Genomic DNA, 20215 nt, shown 5'->3' on the forward strand with positions numbered 1-20215 from the left:
GGGGCCTGTGAGGACAAAGGGGAGCAAGAGGCTTGGAAACAACAAAGATCAAGGAAAGAGAGAAGCCCAGTTTTAAAAAGAGACGCATTCAGCATGCTTAGTCATAGATACACAAATGCAGGAGGGCTGGCAGAGGCCTATTTTCATCCTGAAACTCCCCCTCACGTCCCAGAGTTGCTGGGCTGTATTTGCTGTTGAGATAACATCCCCTTCCCCCACCACGCACACATTACTGAAGGAGCAGCCGTTGCAAAAGGGGAAAAAAAAAAAAAAAAAAAGAAAGCAGTTGCCTTGCTCTGCCTGCAGGAGAAATGTCAGGAAGTGTCTGATGGTGGGTGGGATGAAAGGAGGAAGCTGAACTCTAAAGAGAATATTCTAGCTCTGCTTGTGCAAACAAATGCCCCTCTGTATTTCGCTTGATAAGAACATCCAGGAGCAGGTCTGGCTGTGTGCAGGCAGGACGAGAGCGGAGCAGTCACACATCTGCGAGGGGTTTGATTTGCACATGCTGCATTATCCAAAGCACTCCATGAACTGGAGGGTGGAAAGATGTAAACAGCTAGGAAGAAATGGAAGCATCAGCAATAATTAATAGTGTGTTTTTGAAATGGGAATGATCCAGCATTAATGAAGTTAATTTCTATTTGGATGGATTTGTGGGTGTATATGAAATTTGGACCAGGATTTAAGTTCAGTGCAATTATGCTTTTATTCTAATTACAATAATTATAAATCTATTCTGCATCTTCTTTTTAAGTCTAAGTAACAGAGCCTTTGTTGCCAAACATGCCAGACATCAGTTTTTGCACACCAAATATGGCAGTTCTCAGATCCCCAAAGTGAATCTGGTTATAAATACAAAGGAAATTGTGTTCATTCATTGTCCCTGTACAACCCTCCAGAAATGCGAAAATAAGCCCAGAACATAGATAAGTCCACTGGATTTCTGAAGTCACAGAGTCAACCGTGATGAAAGAGCTTAATTGCATATATCGTGAAATATTTAAACAGATAGCGACCAACATGCGCGAATGTGGTACCCAGACTTTTACCCATAAGTCGGTATTAGGAACAGCTGATGCTGCTTTGCAGCAGCGATTCTCTTCTTTTGCTGTATAGCCTTCAAAATTGTCAGTACGCCATCCACGAGTCACTGTTTCTGGCAGTACTTTTGATGCTGTATTACCTTTTTTGTAGACTCTTGAGCCTGATTCGGATCTCTTGTTCCACTAGGAATCAAGGTTATATCCACTGAAATCAGCGGTGTGACTGTGCAAAGACAATCTTCTTTCAGTCTCTGAATGTGCTTGACTGTCATTGTGGTCTCGTAGCGGGCCCTGCATCACTTTCACTCATCTGGGTTGAAAAATGGCCTACAGGTGTTTTTGTGGTATACAGGAAAAACCTCTTGGAGAGCAGATTTAACCCGTGCTCAAGGAGGGAGTGAAAACTGTGCAGGAGGGAGAGCTGTCATCGTCCAGTGCCACAGAAAGTTGCTGCAAGCTCTGCTGTGCGGCAGGACGGCCGCTGTTCCCCGCTGCTTTCATCCTGCCTCAGCTTTAGGCACCAAATTTTGCCACAGGCATTTTACTTTCTCCTTTATTCTATAAAAGGTAACGTTGTTATTCATTAAACTGTGTTGAGCCCTAGAATAATGAAACGGTTCTGCAGAAATCCCTGCTGCTGCAGACAGGTTTATCCTGGACCAGCAGGGCCTGCAGCGGGGTAAGGACACCAGCCTGCACCCTTGGGGTGCCTCCCTGCTCCCGTCTCTCTTTCCACTCCTTTGCTTCCTGATTTTTATAATTCCTGGCCATCTCTAGTTGTGTGACATACATGAGTTTGTGCAAACAGCCATTAAATTGTTTCCCTCTAGGTGGAAAATACCCAGGGAACACAGGCACAGCACCTCCTCACAACATTTAATTGCTTCTTTAGCAGTGGTACACGTTACTGTGATTCATGCAATTTTACTGTTTGTACATGGGACACTTACAGAACCTCATGGGGTAATTATTCTTAATTAGCAGGTTGGACACATGCCGCTTTTTCCTCCTGCAATCTGCAATTAATAATATAGAGATAAAGCAAATTTCTCCTTGTCAGCCTTTTGTTTGTGTTTATAGGAGGAGGATGTGGTTTAGGGAAAAATTACCTAAATCAACCACCTACTGGGATAGTTTCTTACCTGACGATTACCCCGCGCTTGATGGCAGCTGAGACACTGTAACTTCAGACGCCTCAAGGCCTGATTCCCTCTTTCAAATGATCTAAAGCCTGCTACAGGTCTTTTTCTCTTCAGTCACAGGCCGCTCTTACCACGGCTCAAATCACTTTAGTAGATCAGTTGTACAATATGAAAAATCTTCAGGGGTGAGAGCGAGGCAGGGCCAGTTTGTGTGCGGGAAGAGCGGGTCCCACATTTCTTTTTCCAGTGCTTTAACCTCTGAGACACCTCGTGGCGGAAACATTTACTGCTGGCAGAGAGGGGCTGACATCTCGGAGAGAATCCATTTTAAAACAGAGCTTGGGGCTTCCGTTCTGCTGCCCTTGGAAGTGGTCGAGGTCCCACAGCCAGCGTGACACCTATTTGGGGAAAAGATCCATCTATAGCAGATTATTATTAGTACTAGTAGTAGTATTTTAATATTTGAAACATGTAAAGCCGCAAGGCAATTCATTTCATTAAGAATGAAGTTAGCCTTTGACTGTCCAGGGCATCACAAATATTTATGATATTGATTGATATTTTGTCACAACAATGCAACAGTTGCAGTTGCCGTGTAAATAAAGCAAACCTGGATTTTTTGTGGGTTTCACTTGGTGGTTAGTCCTTCATACTCGAAACTGAATGTAAAACATCGATGGGAGCTTGGGACTGGATGGATCAATGGATTGAAACTCTCATGAAGTAAAAACACGTCACATTCTGTGGTGAGCACGTCTGCAGCGCAACACCACTGAAACCAGTGACATTAGAGGGAAAGTACTTTTGGCCTGTTTTATGTATTAGAACATGGAATATAGTGACCAGAACCGCTATGAGTTTTTACAGCTGCCTCATTTTTCTGCTGGGAGTGCATTGTTTTACACTTTGGACAGCTGACATCCACTTTCTTCCCAGCAAAGCAGGCAGCGCAGAGCCGTGTCCCATCTTAGGGCAGTTGGTACACCCTGGCTTCATTTTTGCTGTTTCCCTCCCTGTCTTTTGAAACAAAATGGAATGGAAATGACCTCCCACCTTGGAGCTGGGTTTGCACTACCACCCTTGAATGAAGAAATTTTTTATATCAACTTAGCTTTCAAAGTAGAAGCGAAGGCTGCCGTCCGCATTGAAGTAGCCGACTATATTTATTTGAAAGTATATTTGAGATTTTTCTAGCTGAAGCCTGTGGCTGCTCAGCCGGGGATACCGTAAGGCCCCGCGGCTCCGTTCCCTCTCTGTTTCAATCGAAGCCGGCGGCCAGTGGGAACTGCCCGGCCTGGCCGGGACCGGGACCGGTACCCGAGGCCGCGCAACGCGTGGCTGCCCCGGCCCGCCTGGCGGGCTCCCGTCTGACTGACTCCCCAGACAGCCAATCACAAGCCAAGCGTCCCTCGTGACTTCACCTCCCACAGATCAAACTGCCCAATCAGCATGCCGGAGGTTAACGGATCATTCCCGTGCTACGTCGGCGGTCAAATGAGCCAATCAGCAGAGGGCAGGTTCCTTGCCAATGAGATCAAAGAGTTGGCGGAATAGGAACATGCTATTGGTGGCTCCGCCCATCGGTAACCGCCGCTGAGGCCGATGGTTGGCTAGCGGGGAGGAGGGGGGGTTTCCGGGGGCGGGGACACTATATTAGGGGCGGACAAAGGCGGCGGCGAGGCCGTCCAGCTCGCCGCCATTTTGAGCAGCGGGCTGTGAGCAGCAGCCGCGGCCGGAGCATCTCTCCTTCCTCTGCCATCACCATGTCGCGGGATCGGTTCCGTAGTCGTGGCGGCGGCGGAGGCGGCTTCCACCGGCGCGGCGGTGGCGGTGGCCGCGGCGGCCCCAACCACGATTTCCGCTCTCCGCCGCCCGGCATGGGCATGGGCCAGAACCGCGGCCCCATGGGAGGCGGCCCGCAGGGCCCGGGCGGCCCGCCGGGCGGAGGCCCGAAGCCCGAGCCTCCGAAGCCGCCCGCGTCGACATCTGCTCCGCCTTCCTCGTCCTCTTCAGCCGCCTCCACCACGGCGGGGGCCGCCGGCAGCCAGGCGGGCCCTGGAGCGCCTCCATCCTCCGCGCTGCCCGCCGGGCAGCCGCCGCAGCAGCAGCAGGCCCCGGTGTCGACGCCTTCTTCGACTCCCTCCGGTCCGGGTGGGCAGCCGCAGCCCAAACCGAGCCCCAGCCCCACCCCGGCCGGCGGCCCTAAGAAAGGACAAGGACAGTCGCCCAGCGGCGGGCCCAAAGGACCGGGAGGGCCCCAGCAGGGGACCGGAGGGCTGCACAAGGGCGGGCCGGGGCACCGCGGCGGGCCGGGCGGAGAGCCGCGGGGCCGCGGGCAGCAGCACCAGGGCCAGCAGAGCCTCTCCTCGCAGCAGGGCTCGGCCGGCGGCGAGAAGCTCTCGGACGAGGTGAGTCACGGCGCCTCCCCCGCTCCCCGCGACACAAGATGGCGGCGGCTGCGGCCGCGCGCGGCGCCTCCGCGCGCCCTGGGCGCCATCTTGAGGGGCGGATCGCGGGGTGTGAGGGGCTGGAAGGGACCTCAAAGCTCACCCAGCGCAATCCCCCCGCCGGAGCAGGAACACCCAGATGAGGTTACACAGGAAGGTGTCCAGGCGGGGTGGAATGTCTGCAGAGAAGGAGACTCCACAACCTCCCTGGGCAGCCTGGGCCAGGTTCTGGCACCCTCACTGGCAAGAAGTTTCTTCTCATCTTTAAGTGGAACCTCCCGTGTTCCAGTTTGTACCCATTGCCCCTTGTCCTGTCATTGGTTGTCACCCAGAAGAGCCTGGCTCCATCCTCCTGGCACTCCCCCTTTATATTATTTATAACCATGAATGAGGTCACCCCTCAGTCTCCTCTTCTCCAGCTCAGAGCCCCAGCTCCTCAGCCTTTCCTCACACGGGAGATGCTCCACTCCCTTCGGCATCTTCGTGGCTGCGCTGGACTCTCTCCAGCAGTTCCCTGTCCTTGAACTGAGGGGCCCAGAACTGGACACAATATTCCAGATGCGGCCTCACCAGGGCAGAGCAGAGGGGCAGGAGAACCTCTCTGACCTACTGACCACCCCCCTTCTAACCCACCCCAGGAAGCGCGGGAGGAGACGGGGCCGGGGGGGGGCAGCGGTCGGGGCCGGGCTGCGGGGACCGCCGGGCGCGACGGGTGCGTTCCCTGGGCCGCAGCCTGAGGTTTGTGCTCGCGTGTGGAGCTCTGGAGGCTGCTCGGGGCTCCCCGGGGGCCGGAGGCCACAGCTCGGCCGTGCGGCTGCACGCAGTGATGGCCCGGACTGCTCTGCTTCTTTGTAGGGATTTAAAGCGAACCTCTCTCTGCTGAGGCGGCCCGGGGAGAAGACTTATACTCAGCGTTGCCGCTTGTTTGTTGGGAATTTGCCTGCTGATATAACAGACGAGGACTTTAAAAGACTGTTCGCCAAATATGGGGAGCCAGGAGAGGTTTTTATCAACAAGGGCAAAGGCTTTGGATTCATTAAATTGGTAGGCTTCCATACTGTACGTCCATCCCTTTAATTCTCACGAAATAGTAATTTGCAACTTAGTTTTCTAAAACTGGATCTTAAACTTTCCTCAGGAATCTAGAGCTCTTGCAGAAATTGCAAAGGCAGAACTGGATGATACCCCCATGAGGGGTCGACAGCTCCGTGTTCGGTTTGCCACACACGCTGCTGCGCTCTCAGTGCGGAACCTTTCGCCCTATGTGTCCAACGAGTTGCTGGAGGAAGCTTTTTCCCAGTTTGGTCCAGTGGAAAGAGCTGTTGTGATTGTAGATGATCGAGGTAGATCAACAGGGAAAGGCATTGTTGAATTTGCATCAAAGCCAGCTGCAAGAAAAGCATTTGAACGGTGTACTGAAGGAGTGTTTTTGTTGACAACGTAAGTATTTTGCTGCTCAGGATTTTTAGTTTTAAGCTGAATAAAATTGTCAGCTTCTAGTTTTTCAGAATAGAGGCTATTATGGAAAAGTAAAGTGAGTATTTTTTTTGTTCAGCACTCCTAGGCCAGTTATTGTGGAACCATTGGAGCAGCTGGATGATGAAGATGGTCTTCCAGAAAAGCTTGCTCAGAAGAATCCAATGTATCAAAAGTAGGCACTGTTTTTTGGTATAAAGAATATATAGATGGTATATGTAGTATTGTCCCAGACTCTGAAGGAAATGGAGTAATTTTTCAGAAACAGGCTTTGAATTTTGAGTAGTACTTTCATTTCTTGGAGTTTTTTGGTAGTAATTTGTTTTTAGATAATGTATCATACCAATTTGTTCAGTATATTCACTAAGCATTACACAAGCTATTTGTTGTATTGTGTCACAAACAGTAAAGCCTGAATGGCAGCCCAGTAACAGATGTGTTTTGGTATGTGTAGAAACTCTTGAAAAATCATTCTTCAACTGTTTGCTCATCCTATTGTTGAGAACTGTCATCTCACTTAAGGTGCGTCTCATGTTGATGATCCCATAGGGAATTTACAAACTTATGTTTATGATATAAAATGAGAACTCAAGTAAAATTTTAACTCATTCTGCGATTAATAAAAACTAATTGCCCGTGAATTTGCCTTATGAAGCTGACCACTGAACATAAAAGATTAGATAAGAGGCTATAGGAGTCTTTTCCTAAGTAGCAGTTTTAGGTTAGAATCTGTGTATTCAACCTGTTTGTTGCAGGAATATTGTATTTTCTCAAATCACAAAAAGAAGTACAAGAGGGAGATCCAGTCAGTCTTGTTTGTATGGTGTTGAAAATTACTTGGCTTTGATCAAAAACTGTGTTAGAGGTAGTATCTTTGAAAACAGTGTAGATGAGTATAGTGTTCCTAAAATGTTCAAATACTTTGGTAAACCATGGGAAGCTTTTGAACTTCCTTAGTTTTGTTCCATTAATTACTGAATATTAGACTCCCATTTCTTTATATGACAGAATAAGCTGTTGGCCCTGAAGCAATTTGGAAACTTAAGTTAGTGAAGATTATTACTCACCTTTAACAGACAGTGCTTTGGGTAGGTTGGCACTGAACAGCTCCATCTCTCCATGTGCAGTTGTTCTGAGCAGCTGCACCTGTCTCGTGTGAGCATTTTGCCCCGGCAGTTGCCAGCAGTGGAGTGTGTAAGGAAGAAGTTGAGAACAAGATAAAGATGCAGTACAGCTGTATGTGGGAAGATTTGTTTGGATGTGGCATCTGCATATTGACTGGAGTAGTCATAGAATTTACTTAAACTCTTTTTTGAGTCTGTGAGATGCTGGACTGTTACCAGCCTTCTTTCACAGCAAGTTTTGTGACACAAGAGTTGTGAGGTAGTATTTTCAGGGCTCCTTTGTTCCCTGAGAATTCTGTTATGCTTGCAATTTCGTATTGACCGTCAGTTCCCAGGTTTCCCTGGTCTGAATGAGCACCTTCCTTTCTGCAGGGAAAGAGAGACTCCTCCCCGTTTTGCTCAGCCTGGCAGTTTTGAATTTGAATATTCCCAGAGGTGGAAATCTTTAGATGAAATGGAAAAACAGCAGAGAGAGCAAGTGGCAAAAAACATGAAAGATGCCAAAGATAAACTCGAGAGTGAGATGGAAGATGCTTATCACGAGCATCAGGCAAACCTCTTGCGTCAAGGTAACTGGCTCTGAATTCTATATCATCTTTTTGCTTTAAATACGAGTTTAAATGTATGGCTGTCTAATGGTTTCATGAATAAATTCATGCTTCCTACTGCTAATCTGAGAATTTCAGGCTTAAAAAAGAGCAACTGGTAGTTTTTCAATTTTTATTTGAATAGAGTAGTGTTAAGAATAGTGACACTCAGAAGGAAGCTGTCTGCTATAGTGTGGATGAGTCCGATCTAATTCAAATCGGAGTTTAAATCTGACATGAATATTGTGAAAAGCTGCTGACGGGCTTCGTTTTTGCAGACCTTATGAGGCGTCAGGAAGAACTGAGGCGGATGGAAGAACTCCATAATCAAGAAATGCAGAAACGCAAAGAAATTCAACTGAGGTTGGTTTGGCTTTCATGGGATTTTTTTAATATTACTTTTTTTTTAAATGACTTTCATATGTAAGTTTTTTACTTTTCAAGAAACACCCTTCCTGCTTCAGTTTGTCTATGAGAAATTGAGCTGCATGTAAGTTTTACCTCGAGCATTTGAGCATCATAGAGTATCTTTTTTTGCTTAAGTGGAATTATTGGTGCCTTTTAAATTGCTCATGTTGCACTGCTGGGGTGTAATGGTCTGCTTTGGGATGATCAGGCAGGAGGAGGAGCGGCGCAGGCGGGAAGAGGAAATGATGATTCGTCAGCGGGAGATGGAAGAACAAATGAGAAGACAGAGGGAAGAGAATTACAGTAGAATGGGTTACATGGATCCAGTAAGTGAATTCGTGATGGTTTTTGGATACATTACTATGTTCAGAAATTTTTTGGATGTGTTTTCAAGATTGATGCGTTTTGCTTCCTTTAGGTTAGATAGTGCTATGTCTTTGTGTAGGTGAAATGGGAGTAGTCGGCTGTATGTGCACTTTTGCTCCTGAAAGGTAGATTTCAGTAGTTGATTATCCGTGCTAAAAATTGTTTCTTCTATGCAGAGGGAGAGAGACATGAGAATGGGTGGTGCCACCACAATGAACATGGGAGGTAAAGAATTTTTAAATAATTACTTTATGCGGTTAACTTAAAAATTGTCAGAATATGATGATATATTTCTCTTTCTTAGATCCTTATGCTTCTGCAGCCCAGAAATTTCCGCCTCTCGGAGGTGGAGGCGGCATAGGTTATGAAGCTAATCCAGGAGTTGGCCAAGCAGCCATGAGTGGTTCTATGATGGGAAGTGACATGGTAACGTATCCTGTGGTGGCTTTACTTCAGCAGAAGGGAAATGTGGCTGGGAATTGAGTTCTCTACCAGTGTTCAGATGGTTGTGTCCATTGCACTGTTAACTGCTGACTTCTCTTGTCAGGTGTCTAACATGAAGACTAGTCTGGCAGTATGTAGTACTAGTTTAGTTCTTAACCGTTATGGTAGCTTACACAGTCGGAAGGTGTTTGTAAGTGAATTCAAATGTGCTGTTAAGCATATTTGCAATTAACTCTGACTTTATTGGACTTTAGAATTTCTGCATCACTGTTAGGCTTGGAAGGATTCATAAATTCTAGAGAATCTGACAAATTTTATAATTAAAATGTGTATTAGCTTTTTGGTAAACTGACATTCTGGATTTATGGACAAGAGAGATTTTTATTCTACTTCCCAATGTGTAACATCACATTTACTTCGGCCCTTCCAAGCCTAGTTAGGATCGATGCATGTTGGTATGGGTATGCTGTTAATCCAGAAATCTGCGCTCATGTCTATTTAAGCAGCAGATTAATTTAAGTAATCAACGGTAAACAGCATATCACTTATTCTGTATGCTGATGTTTGCCGTAGAAGGGCAGAAATGCTGTTTTTTAGCTTTAGGCATGTTCCAGCGATCCTTGACTGTAGCCATTTTGTGGCTCCTTTCTCACAGAGGAGTGACAGCCCGTTCTTGTTCCCCGTGCTGGGCATGACGTATAGGTAGAGTTGGTTAAAACTACAGCATATCTCACGTTCTGAGGTATGTTTCCAAACTGCACTATTTTTGGCACACTATATGTGTGAATGGGCTTTGAGCCTGCTTGGTGTTATCACACTGAAGCAATACGGATAGAGATTAAATAAACGCTTAATGGGTAGGATGGAAATCTGTGCTGGTTTAGGTGGTGATATGATGCTTTCACCCTCCTGAAAGGGTGTACGCTCTGTAGCACAAGCTGAACTAAACGATTTTTGGGTGGGTTTAGGCCTCTGGCTTAATGTGGTGAGCTACCATAGTAGCTTGTCAAGTATCCTTTGTTTTTTTTGGGAACCGTGTCTTTGGAATGATAACTTTGCAGAGCATCATTGATTCAGTAGACAGTGCCGTTGGCCTTAATGTATCTACATAATCTACTGATACTTAAGCAGTTCCTAAGTTTCCCGTAAAGAGTCAGGCAGTCTGTGGTGAATGCTGTGTACGTTTTTCTCCTGAAATTCATGGTACAAGTGCATGCCGAACTTGGGTAATACTGGGAAACATGATGTGGTCAAAAGGTGTGACAGTAAGATGGTTTAAATGCCTCGAGGTTCTTAGGATGGGGATCTCTGCCACACAGTGCTGTCACAGTTACTGGCTGATATCTTTTAAAGAGAATTGGAGATGAGCTTAAGCTGCCGTGAACTAGGCAGAAAGAAGCTAGATAATCTTTCTGAAATTCCTTTCTTGGAAGGATTGAGACTAACTTGCAGAAGTCAAGAACTGGAAGTGTGCATATTCAGTTGCAGATACCTTTTGTAACAAACAACCTACCATTGTTCTGTTACTTGGTAGTGGAAAACTTGGTTGAAACGAAAGTTTAAAGCTATCTTTGACTTTATAATTTGTCAGTTCTGTAGATTGAATGCTGATCACACCTACCAATACAGTAACTGAATGAAGTACATGCAACTAGAGGTGCTAGTAAAAATACCTGAAGTCTCTGCTTTATTGCAGGGTAATTTAGCATTTACATCTTGGTGTGAAACCTTTCAACGCTGTGAAGTTGTGAATTTTCCAAGAGCTTGTGGTGAAGGTGGGGTGGGAAGGGAGATATTGGCTGGATGCACAACACCCTTTGTGCATAGTTCTAACTTGAAACAGTGAATAAATTGTAGCTCTTTGAACACGGTTTGCATATTATACAGCAGCAGTTCCGGAGTACGTGGGATTTTAACAAATGCAAGTCTTTTCATCGAGCAATTGCGTTGGTTAGGTAAATCACTGGTCGTTAGCTTTTTTCACTTTTTTTTTTTTCTTCTTGCAATCCAGTAGTGCTCACACTCAGGTTTGGTTACTGCCTAAGGCCTCTGCAGTTTAGTCAGCAGACCGTAGTGTTAACCCCATCTCGAAAAGCACATGGTCTCTATTGCAGCACATGCCATTAACTGGTGAGTAGGCATTCTGTTTACAACGACATTTTATGAATGTCAGCTCATACCTCAGTGAACTGAAGGTTTGTGCTCTGGCTAGGCTGATTTGGAAATGACAGTGATGTAATATAAGCTTTTACTGCACTAAAGGTGAGAGAAGTTTGCAAGCTGTTTGCATTAACTTGGTTGAAAGTTGCTAGAGCTCATTTGGAAAAGTTGTTCATTCACATCTGCACTAATGCTTACTTTTCTAGCACTGCAGGGAGGATCTGTTCTTTGTAACAGATGTATGAGAATGCATCAAGTGGGAACATACCTCAAGGCATGTATTACAATAAACTAATTTTTAAATTACCCTTTTTTCCTTTCTATGTTCCCGGTACCTGTGGATCGGCTCAATGGTGATTGTATCGACGAACCTTGACTGCGGAACCTTCTAAAAATATATACTTAACACACATGGACATCAACTACCTATAATGAACTGTTTAATTCTGTTCCAATAGCGTCCTGAACGCTTTGGGCAGGGAGGTGCGGGGCCTGTGGGTGGCCAGGGTCCTAGAGGAATGGGGCCTGGAACACCAACAGGATATGGTAGAGGGAGAGAAGAATATGAAGGCCCAAACAAAAAGCCCCGATTTTAGATGTGACCTGTAGTTTCATTCCAGTTTGTTTTTGTCTGTCTTGTTTAGACACCAACTTCTTAATTCTTGCATTTTAGTAAGAAAGCTACGTTTTTATGGATGTTAGAAACTTACTGACCTAATATTTGTAAGTGGTCTGTTTGGGCGAGTACAATTTAATTATGTAATGCAGTGTTTCAAAACAAATTTAGCTGTTTTTTTGATGTATAACGTCCCTAACTTGATGGCAGTGTACCTTGTGCCACTGAATTCCCAAAGTGTACCGACTTTTTTTTACTGTGCTTCAAATAAATAGAAAACTAAATGTAGTAACTCTTCTTGCCATTCGTGGTTAAACATATGAGGCTAAAAACCACACCTTCCACAGTAAACCAAGAGTCTTGAATAGAGGTCGAACTCGACCAGGGTGTGGAACTGAAGAGTGAGATCTCTTCCCGTAATGCCTCTAGCTAAAGATTGGGTCAAATAGTAGCCTGACTTTTTACAGTAGGTGCAGGTTTTTTGAGCATTAATTGTGCTGCAATAAGGAAGCAAATGGAAATCTTGCAAGTGCTGTAAGATGCTATGCTGCAAGCAGTGCAGTATGTAACAAATTGCATATTTTAGCTATGGATAATGGGTGTTGGGATGGTAGCACTTGCCACCCTGGCAGTTACTGCTTGGAATCTTTTAAAGACTTTAAGCAGAAGACTAGCAATGGTTATTTTAAAATAAATTCTTAGATTGACTTGTATTGGCTGACTTCCTAACTAAAGGATTGTTAATGTGATATTTACATGCTCTTCAGCTGAGATTACAGGATCTGGCCTTGCTCCGTATTGTATACTTACCTGAAATTGCTTGGCAAAAAGACCAGAAGTGTTACTTGAGTGATTAAGGTTAACTTGCTTATGTCCTCATGCTAATTGAGTGGACTAATTTGCATAGCTCAGAATACAGTTATTTGTACAATGGAGGCTGCAGGAACTACTCTTAAATCGTGTAGCTGGTGGGCAAATCGTAAAAACCTGTATGTAAAATACAGAAATCAGCTTGCTTGCATGATGTTTTTTTTATCATTGATGTTTGGAGATAATGCATCAAAAGTAGTATCTGAATCTGGAGTTTAATAGTTAATACTACGCAGTGCAAATAAACTCCCTTTAAGGTTCTTTTGTAGAAGATTTGATTAATTCGTTAGCTTGCTGTTCATTTTATTAAGCCCCAGAAGAATTTCAAAGCATTCTGGACTCCGCGATAAGGTAGTTGCTTTGCTTATTATTGCATCATACCAGCTAATCTGGGAACGTGACTTCCCAGTGTAAAATACCTTGGTGTTAAGGCAGGATACATCAGCCTGCTTGGCACAAAGTAGGTAAACTAGTTTGCCTGTACCTTCACACGATTCCCCAACTACTGAGCATTCTGTGAGCAGCTTTAATCTTCCAAAGATGTTTCCATTCCTTGTGCTAAGCATTGGCTAAATCTAAATTCTATGCTAAATTTTCTCTCTGGTTAAAACTTCAGTGTCAGATTGCAGTATTTTAGAGCGCAGATGATCCCTCTTGAAGTACTCCAAGTGCTGTTACTTCTTAAATGGAAAAATAGCATATTGCGAAATGCTGATAGCAGGTAACACTGACTTTGAATATCAAGCTCACTAAATAGCGATTCAGCTTGTTTGGTGAATGCTTCTTATTATCCCATAAAAGTTTGGGGGTTGATAACATGCTACAGCAATAAATTGCTCTTCAGGAAATTCTAAATTGGCAGTTCCTAAACTGCGGACCAAATATTTGGGAGTACTTGTATTGGATACTTAGCTTAAAAATCAGCAATACCAATGCAATTTGCTTCATTGAAGTAGTATTAAATAATGCATATGGTTTCTGAAGGGTGTTCGTGGGACACCCGCAAAAAGTGAAGGTGTCTGAGATGGGGAATTCTGAACGTAAACATTAAATTAATTTTTTCAGTTTATTTTTCAGATTACATGTCATTCTTTATTAAAGAGATGCTGGTGCATATCCTAAAGTATGTTCTTTTGTAGTTCTGTAACTTGGAAGAGTGAAGGATGCTGATGTCCTTGTACCTTACAGAGCTTGTCTTTGGTACCCCTGTTTTGTACGTAAGCTACCGTTGCTAGGTATTAAAAATACTGAGCTGCAAAACCATGCTGAGTAAATATATTGAAAGATTTGGCAGTTTTCAAAACATCCGAAAGTTCAGTTAAATCTAGCTTTGTTGTAGCTGCATAAGCAGAATTTCTAAAACAAGTTCTGCTTCGATTTGCGTGTATTAAACAAGCATACAATTAACTAGCCAACTTCTTTTCAAGACCTTTTAAAGGTGCTGTCTTAAAAGCTGACGAACATGTCAACTTTAAAATCTGATAAAGTTGCTAAATGTGGGAGGTGAGAAAGTTTCTTTGATCTGTTCCTATGAGGTTTTGGACTTCTTTCATAAAATCAGATTTGTCTATTGAATCTTAAAAACCATTTAGAAAAGCGCTTTGTTGGTCAGACCTGTTTTTGGATGGGGTCTGCATCACATAACACATTTTTATACTGGACTGGAGGACATTGGCTGTTGCAATTTAGCTTGCTTTATCAAAATTGAGCACATTTTGACACTTAAATCTCTCAAAACTGCAGCAAGCAGAAACTGGTATTGGTATACATGTATCTTCATGCTTTCTCAGAAATGAATACAGAATAATCTTCTGGTGTAGACACATTACACTAATCATGTATACAGCTGATGAGAAACTGAAACTGCTTTTGAGATTTTGTGGTATTTTTGTGGTAGAAAAATTCTTGGCTTCTCCTTGGCAACCCTTTACTGTGGCAGCAAGTTTTTTTGCTGGAGTTTGAGACTGCAATTTACACTTAAAAACTAGTGGCCTGCTACATAACTGCACTTAGCCAGCATTTCTGCAGTTCATAACTGTGAGGAACGTAGTACCACAAATGGCAATGGACATTAGGACCCGGATGTAGTATTCCTGCTTGCTCCGAGATTCTCATTGCCGACTGCCTACAGGTAGGTAACAAGCAATATAATCTAACTTGGTGACTTTCTATGTGATCTTATACTGTGGGTATTCTGACATCACACTTCTGACTGTGGAATTACAGTGCAGCACTTGTCATACCTGTACGTTAAGCTTGCATCGAAGCTGCGTGGTTTTCGGTTAAGCTTTGTCTTGTTCAGAGTCAATAAGCGACTTACTGTGATTCTTAGATAAGTATTTTCAGACCCGATTCCTTTGTACATATGACTCGGCTTGTGTGGATTTTTCTTAGTTCCGATGTAATGAAGATATTCTTAGATAAGCTCTGTGGGGAAGAGGGAATGTGATCTTAAACTCTCTTAAACTAGTCAACTAGGTGCTGTCAGTGCCTAGAAAAGGACTGTTTAAACTTCCTGTAGTGACAAAATGGCCCATCTGCAGGTCATCCCTTTGTAGAGTCTTGGCTCAGTAGAAATGCGTTAGTAATTGCTGCTCTAGCCTTGTGTGCACTACGGGGTAGTCGCTCTAAACTTGCTCATACAGTCAGCTTGGAGACTGATTTGGAATATTTTTGAGGATGTATGAATGAGTACTTGAATATCCCTGTGAGTAGTTTTATAGACCTTATTGGACATTTCCGTTGTCTCTATTTTAATCTTTGACAAGCATAATATATTCCTTTGCCTTTAATTGACAGCGATGAGATTCTGTATTTCTGCCTCGTAGAGTCATCTTGGTAGTGTAATGCTCAATTTTGTTTTTCATCGGTCTTGGGGATGTAATTCTAAACTCTTCATTACTAGAAATGCTGAATGTAGTGTTTCAGGATTAACACGCTCATGTTTCCAGACATCCAGACATGCCGATCTCCAGCTCTTTTGCATTAGCTCTTGAACCTGAATTTCCAGGTCTGCTATTTAAGCACATGATCTAGCTCTTGCCTGATGTTCAGTTTATTTCAGAGGTGTTGTGATGTGTTTTCCCGCTTGATCTGCAAAGTTCTGCTTTGCATACTTATTTCTGGTATTATTGTCACATTTGAACCCTTTCGTATTATCTTCCAGGCAAGACTCTTGCTGGTGAGCAGGGGACGTGCTGGACAGCCCTGCCCTCTGCTGCAGCTCTCTGCTCACCTTCTGCTGAAAGCTGGAAGTAGCAGCTGCACCTTAAGATCGTAACAACAGGTCTTAGGTTACACCACAGTGAGTGTAGCTGAACTCGAGCTAGTCAAGCAGTGACACCTCTGTCACAAAGTCAGTTTGGCTTTTTGTGATGGCTTCCTCTAACCTGTGACTAGAATTCAGTAGCAAAAGTGATGGCAGTACATGTACTGTCATGTGGCAACGCTGAATTCTTAATCTTTAAACCAGTGCTCAGATCTGACTAGTTTTTCCAGCGTGTTCTGCATACTTGACCTGCAGGAATGTCATGGAGGGGTTATTGGCACATCTGCCTCGTTCTGCATACTTGAACTAGCAGGTTTTTTACATTCTTGGAGCAAGCAATTTGTGACTGAACCATGGGTCTCATACCAGCTCTGACTGCAGTAATGAAACTTGGTGTGGTAGCTAACTGAAAAGCAAATAGTCACGTCTGCTCTAAGTCAGTCTGTAACAGTGGGTACCAGAAATGACATTGAAGTGCTTGCATTGTGTTTCATCTTGGTCGTACCTGTGTGTGAAATAACTTTTTCTCAAAAGCTTATCAGAAGTTCAGAAGTGTGGTGTCAGAATACATATGCGTACCTGCTAGGCCCTCCGATCCAGGTACTGGTGCTGTCAGGAGAGAGCACAGCATAGTGTGTATGGGGGCTTTACTGTCACATTAAGCATACAAAGTGTTAATTTGCTTGCAGTTTTCCCCAGAGCTAAACACTGAGGCCTGTGAGTAGCTTTAGGACTGGAGCAGTAATGGGGTTGCATGTCTCTGTTAATCATTGCCAGCTGCAGTGACATGATCAGGAAGGCCAGTGTTTCATTCCATTCTGTTCAATGAGGCTAAGCATGTTGGAAAGGATGCACAAAAAGGATGCTGTTCTGGGGAATTACGTGGCTTCTTCCACTACTACTAGAAAGTCTGAAATTAGCTAATTAGCTTTAGATTTTTCCTCTCCATACCAGCTAGTGGGGCTCTTAAATAGCTGCTTACTGGAAAAGGAAAGAAAAAAAAAAAGGGAGGATTGGCCTTCTCCCACCTCTGTCATTGCTGCTAGATAATGATTGACACGTTAGGACTTGGCTGTGCAATCCCGCAGTGGTCTGTGAATACCCCATCTCTATCAATGTTGCTTCTGAACACCAGTACTGAGAAGCTAACTGGGGAGGGTTGGGAGGAGTGTGGCTAGAAGTGAATCTGGAGTGTTAAAAGGATGCACAAAGATATAGTATCCCTTATGCATAGTGTTTGTTGCTCTGGCATAGAAAACAAAAGCGTGCATACTATAGTTCTGAGGGCCATGATAAAACCCAGGTGGTGGGTTTGAGATTAAACTTGAACTTCTCCCTGCCTGGTCAGATCACATCGTGACCATGGTGTGATTTGCCTCCCAACCAGAGGTGTGCACGGCTCCATCCCCAGCTGCTGCCCAGTGCGGATTGCCCTCAGTGTAGCTGTAGAGCCAAAGGGTGGGTTTTCAGCGGGGAAGAATGTTGCTGAGAATCACAGCAGTCGACTGACAGTGCTAATCTCTAGCGTCTGCCTTTGCCTGCTGAAGTGCTTCTAGGGCGATCGAACCCGAGGGCTGCTAGGAGTCGGGGACACCGCACTCCCTCACCAAGGGGAAGAAAGGGCATTGCTGCAGGAGGCAAACGAGGGTAAAATAACTGAAGTAACCTGACAAAATTGTTAATGCCTTCACATAAGGGATAGTATACCTCTGGCTGCAATCAAACTTCATTGTACTCAGACTGGTGATTTACGGTTTGTGCTCAGACAAGGTGCAGTTCTTCAGTCAACTACCTGCATAATCCTTCATCTCTTTACGAGTGGTTAGGCTAGTCTATTTCTGCCCCTTATTCTTCCACTTAATATTTTGGAATAATTTGTAAATTCCCCCTCATAACTGATCAGTCCATGTATCTTAAAACTTTATTTTTTAAGTTAGTTTTGAAATGGTCGAGTTTTCTGTGTATTACTGTAATAACTTCAGTTGTTATCCTTTAGGTGAAGATGAAAGCTGAATGAAGCCGGAGTGCTCATCCATGGGAAGTAAGCACAACTTCTAGTCTTGGTCTGAATGGGTGAAATAATAAAGGCTTCTGGACACTTGATGTTCAGTCCCTGAGAACCTTTGAATTGGTGAATATTGAGAAATTAGTACAAGTGACTACATTAAATGTGCAGGGTAGAGCTTAGTACCTGCTGTGGGGTAAAGTGCCCGGACTCCTCCATTTGGGCTTGGTATCTTGACAGCAGTGGTTAAAAATGCCTTTCTAGATGAGGGTTCATACAAAAGATTTTAAAAATCACCAAGAGTATAACTTCTGAATATTTTTCCAGTTCAGGAGCTGAGCATGAGCACATCCAGCACGATGCCCAGTGGTATGCGGAGGGACCAAGATAATCAAGTGAAGAAGTAAGTAGTTGGTGTCCTTGTCCTGCTGTAAGAGCTCAGTAACCATCATCCTGTGGTGTATTGTATAGTTCCTGCCTCACATTTGCCCTTGATTCGTCTCAATTTTATATAAAATTTCTGAATCTTTGTTTTGTAGAGCCAAGATATAACCATTGTTTGAGGCTTTTCAGCCCTGTGGCATCAAATAAACTCTGTCCTCTGGATGCTATAGGTGGTCAAACAAGAAATAACCGTTTCTGCATTCGGGCTCCAGTGAATGGGGTGGGCGATTGTCAGCAAGGAAAAAAGAGAACAATAGAGCAGCTGCTTCTCAAATGTTAATCCAACTGAAAGTTGTTAAAAAGATAGTTTTTCTGAAATATTTTAATTAATGTTGAGCTCTCAAAATAACCTACAAATAAATAAGCACATACAAGAGCACAAGCAGGTGGCGATTTAGGGAAATAAACTAACTTGCAGAGCTGGAATTAACGAACTTTTCCCTCTAATTTGCCACTTTTGAACTACAAGAGGGATCTTCAGATATTTAAAATCTTGGGTGAGGAGGGACATGCAAAGTACCATAACTCCCGAGTAGTGGGTAAGTAGCAGCTTAGGTGTGAACCCGCGAGATGTGAAGCTGGTGAGATTCAGTTGGTGGACTCCTGTGGAATCCTTGTGATGTGTCACCGCTGCTCTTGTTTCTGGGGTAGTAAAGCACAAAAGCCGTTTCAGATCTGTGAAGCGGATGGAAATGGGAATGCTGTTCATTTGCTCTCAAGTTTGACATGAGAGTTTACAATCCTAGAGAATGTTTCACAAGGTGCGTGGCCTGCTGTGATGTGTTGGTTCCCTTTTCGTGGTGTTTTGGGTGATTTCTGCTGGCGTTTTTAATGTTCTGGCTAACCGTGTGCCTTGCACTTGCAGAAGAAGATGGAGTCTGAATGCAGCGAAGAGGAGCCAGGAACATGGAATTTTTTAAAATAAAACTTTTTTTTTAAAATAAATGGCTTCTGTTTTACTCCAGAGGGTATGCAATGAGTAAGCAATCTGTTCAGCATAATGTGTGGATGAATTAGAGAAATGCTGCTCCCCTGCTGGGGGCGTTTAGGGAGGAGCGAGAGGACCCAGCAGCAGTGGGGGCGTGGTTGGTGCTGGTTTAAAAGCTGCTCAGTGCTGCTGTTCACCTCTTCTTGCAATCAAGCGATCGGGTACAGGATAATCTGAGGTATTTCACTCTTTGATTTGGCTCCTTGACGGCATTGTCCAGATTCTGAAAAGGCTTCAGAGAGGTTTCTTCATTCCTCAGTAGCTGCACTGCACGGGGCCAGGTTCCAGTGTCTTTGTCTCTGCAGCTACTGCAGCCTCGCACAGCCTTTTTTCCCCCACAAATCCTGCTACTTTCCAGTAACTTGTCCTGATTTCCACTGTTGCAGCATGGGCTGCTTCCTCGGTGAAGCTGTTCCAGCCTGAATGTGCTTCCATTGTTCAGAGCGCTGAACTTCACCTACAACTCCCTTCACAGGCAAACCCTGGTTTGCTTTCTGTCTTGTGTTTGGAGAACCGCAAAATGCCCCTGAGGTTGGTGTCGGCCGTACCCATGACCTACTCACTGTGTGGCACAGGTTTTGTGCCTGGGCACCACGCTGCTGGGGTTTTGTGCTCTGGTCACTGTCCCCAGGTTGGGGAGGGCAGATGTGAAGGGGTTGTGCAATGAAAAATGGAAGGGTTGTGCAATGAAAGGGTTGTGCAATGTTTGCACATACCCAACCTCTGTCCTGGCTGTGGTGGGCTCTGCTCTGTGCCAGGGGCCAAACTCCCCTGCTGAAGACAGGGAGCTGCTTTTGACACTGGGGGAATTTGATCTCTGCAGG

General features: G+C 44.5%; 1 protein-coding gene across 3 annotated transcripts; it reads left to right on the forward strand.

Annotated features, from left to right (window-relative positions):
* The first annotated feature begins 3867 nt into the window (after window positions 1-3867).
* SFPQ (splicing factor proline and glutamine rich) lies at window positions 3868-18362 on the forward strand. Of its 3 annotated transcripts, XM_065650360.1 has the most exons (11): window positions 3868-4596; window positions 5491-5679; window positions 5774-6075; window positions 6191-6286; window positions 7608-7804; window positions 8101-8185; window positions 8439-8556; window positions 8773-8821; window positions 8901-9022; window positions 17951-17995; window positions 18287-18362. In XM_065650360.1, the coding sequence occupies exons 1-10, from the start codon at window positions 3952-3954 to the stop codon at window positions 17969-17971; spliced, it is 1824 nt and encodes a 607-aa protein (XP_065506432.1). In that variant the 5' UTR covers window positions 3868-3951; the 3' UTR covers window positions 17972-17995; window positions 18287-18362. The 3 variants fall into 3 exon arrangements, with proteins under 3 accessions (XP_065506432.1, XP_065506431.1, XP_065506430.1); XM_065650359.1 differs by lacking the exons at window positions 17951-17995; window positions 18287-18362 and adding an exon at window positions 15853-17944; XM_065650358.1 differs by lacking the exons at window positions 17951-17995; window positions 18287-18362 and adding an exon at window positions 11659-13946.
* Window positions 18363-20215: the final 1853 nt, after the last annotated feature.

Source organism: Caloenas nicobarica, chromosome 23 (genome assembly GCF_036013445.1).
Source record: "Caloenas nicobarica isolate bCalNic1 chromosome 23, bCalNic1.hap1, whole genome shotgun sequence".
NCBI lineage: Eukaryota > Metazoa > Chordata > Aves > Columbiformes > Columbidae > Caloenas > Caloenas nicobarica.

Excerpts from the sequence above, each read along its gene's own strand:
- SFPQ (XM_065650358.1), top strand. The coding sequence starts at position 3,952 with ATGTCGCGGGATCGGTTCCGTAGTCGTGGCGGCGGCGGAGGCGGCTTC. Across the intron at positions 6,287-7,607 it reads AAGAATCCAATGTATCAAAA|GGAAAGAGAGACTCCTCCCC; the intron begins GTAGGCACTGTT and ends TCCTTTCTGCAG. Across the intron at positions 9,023-11,658 it reads CTATGATGGGAAGTGACATG|CGTCCTGAACGCTTTGGGCA; the intron begins GTAACGTATCCT and ends CTGTTCCAATAG.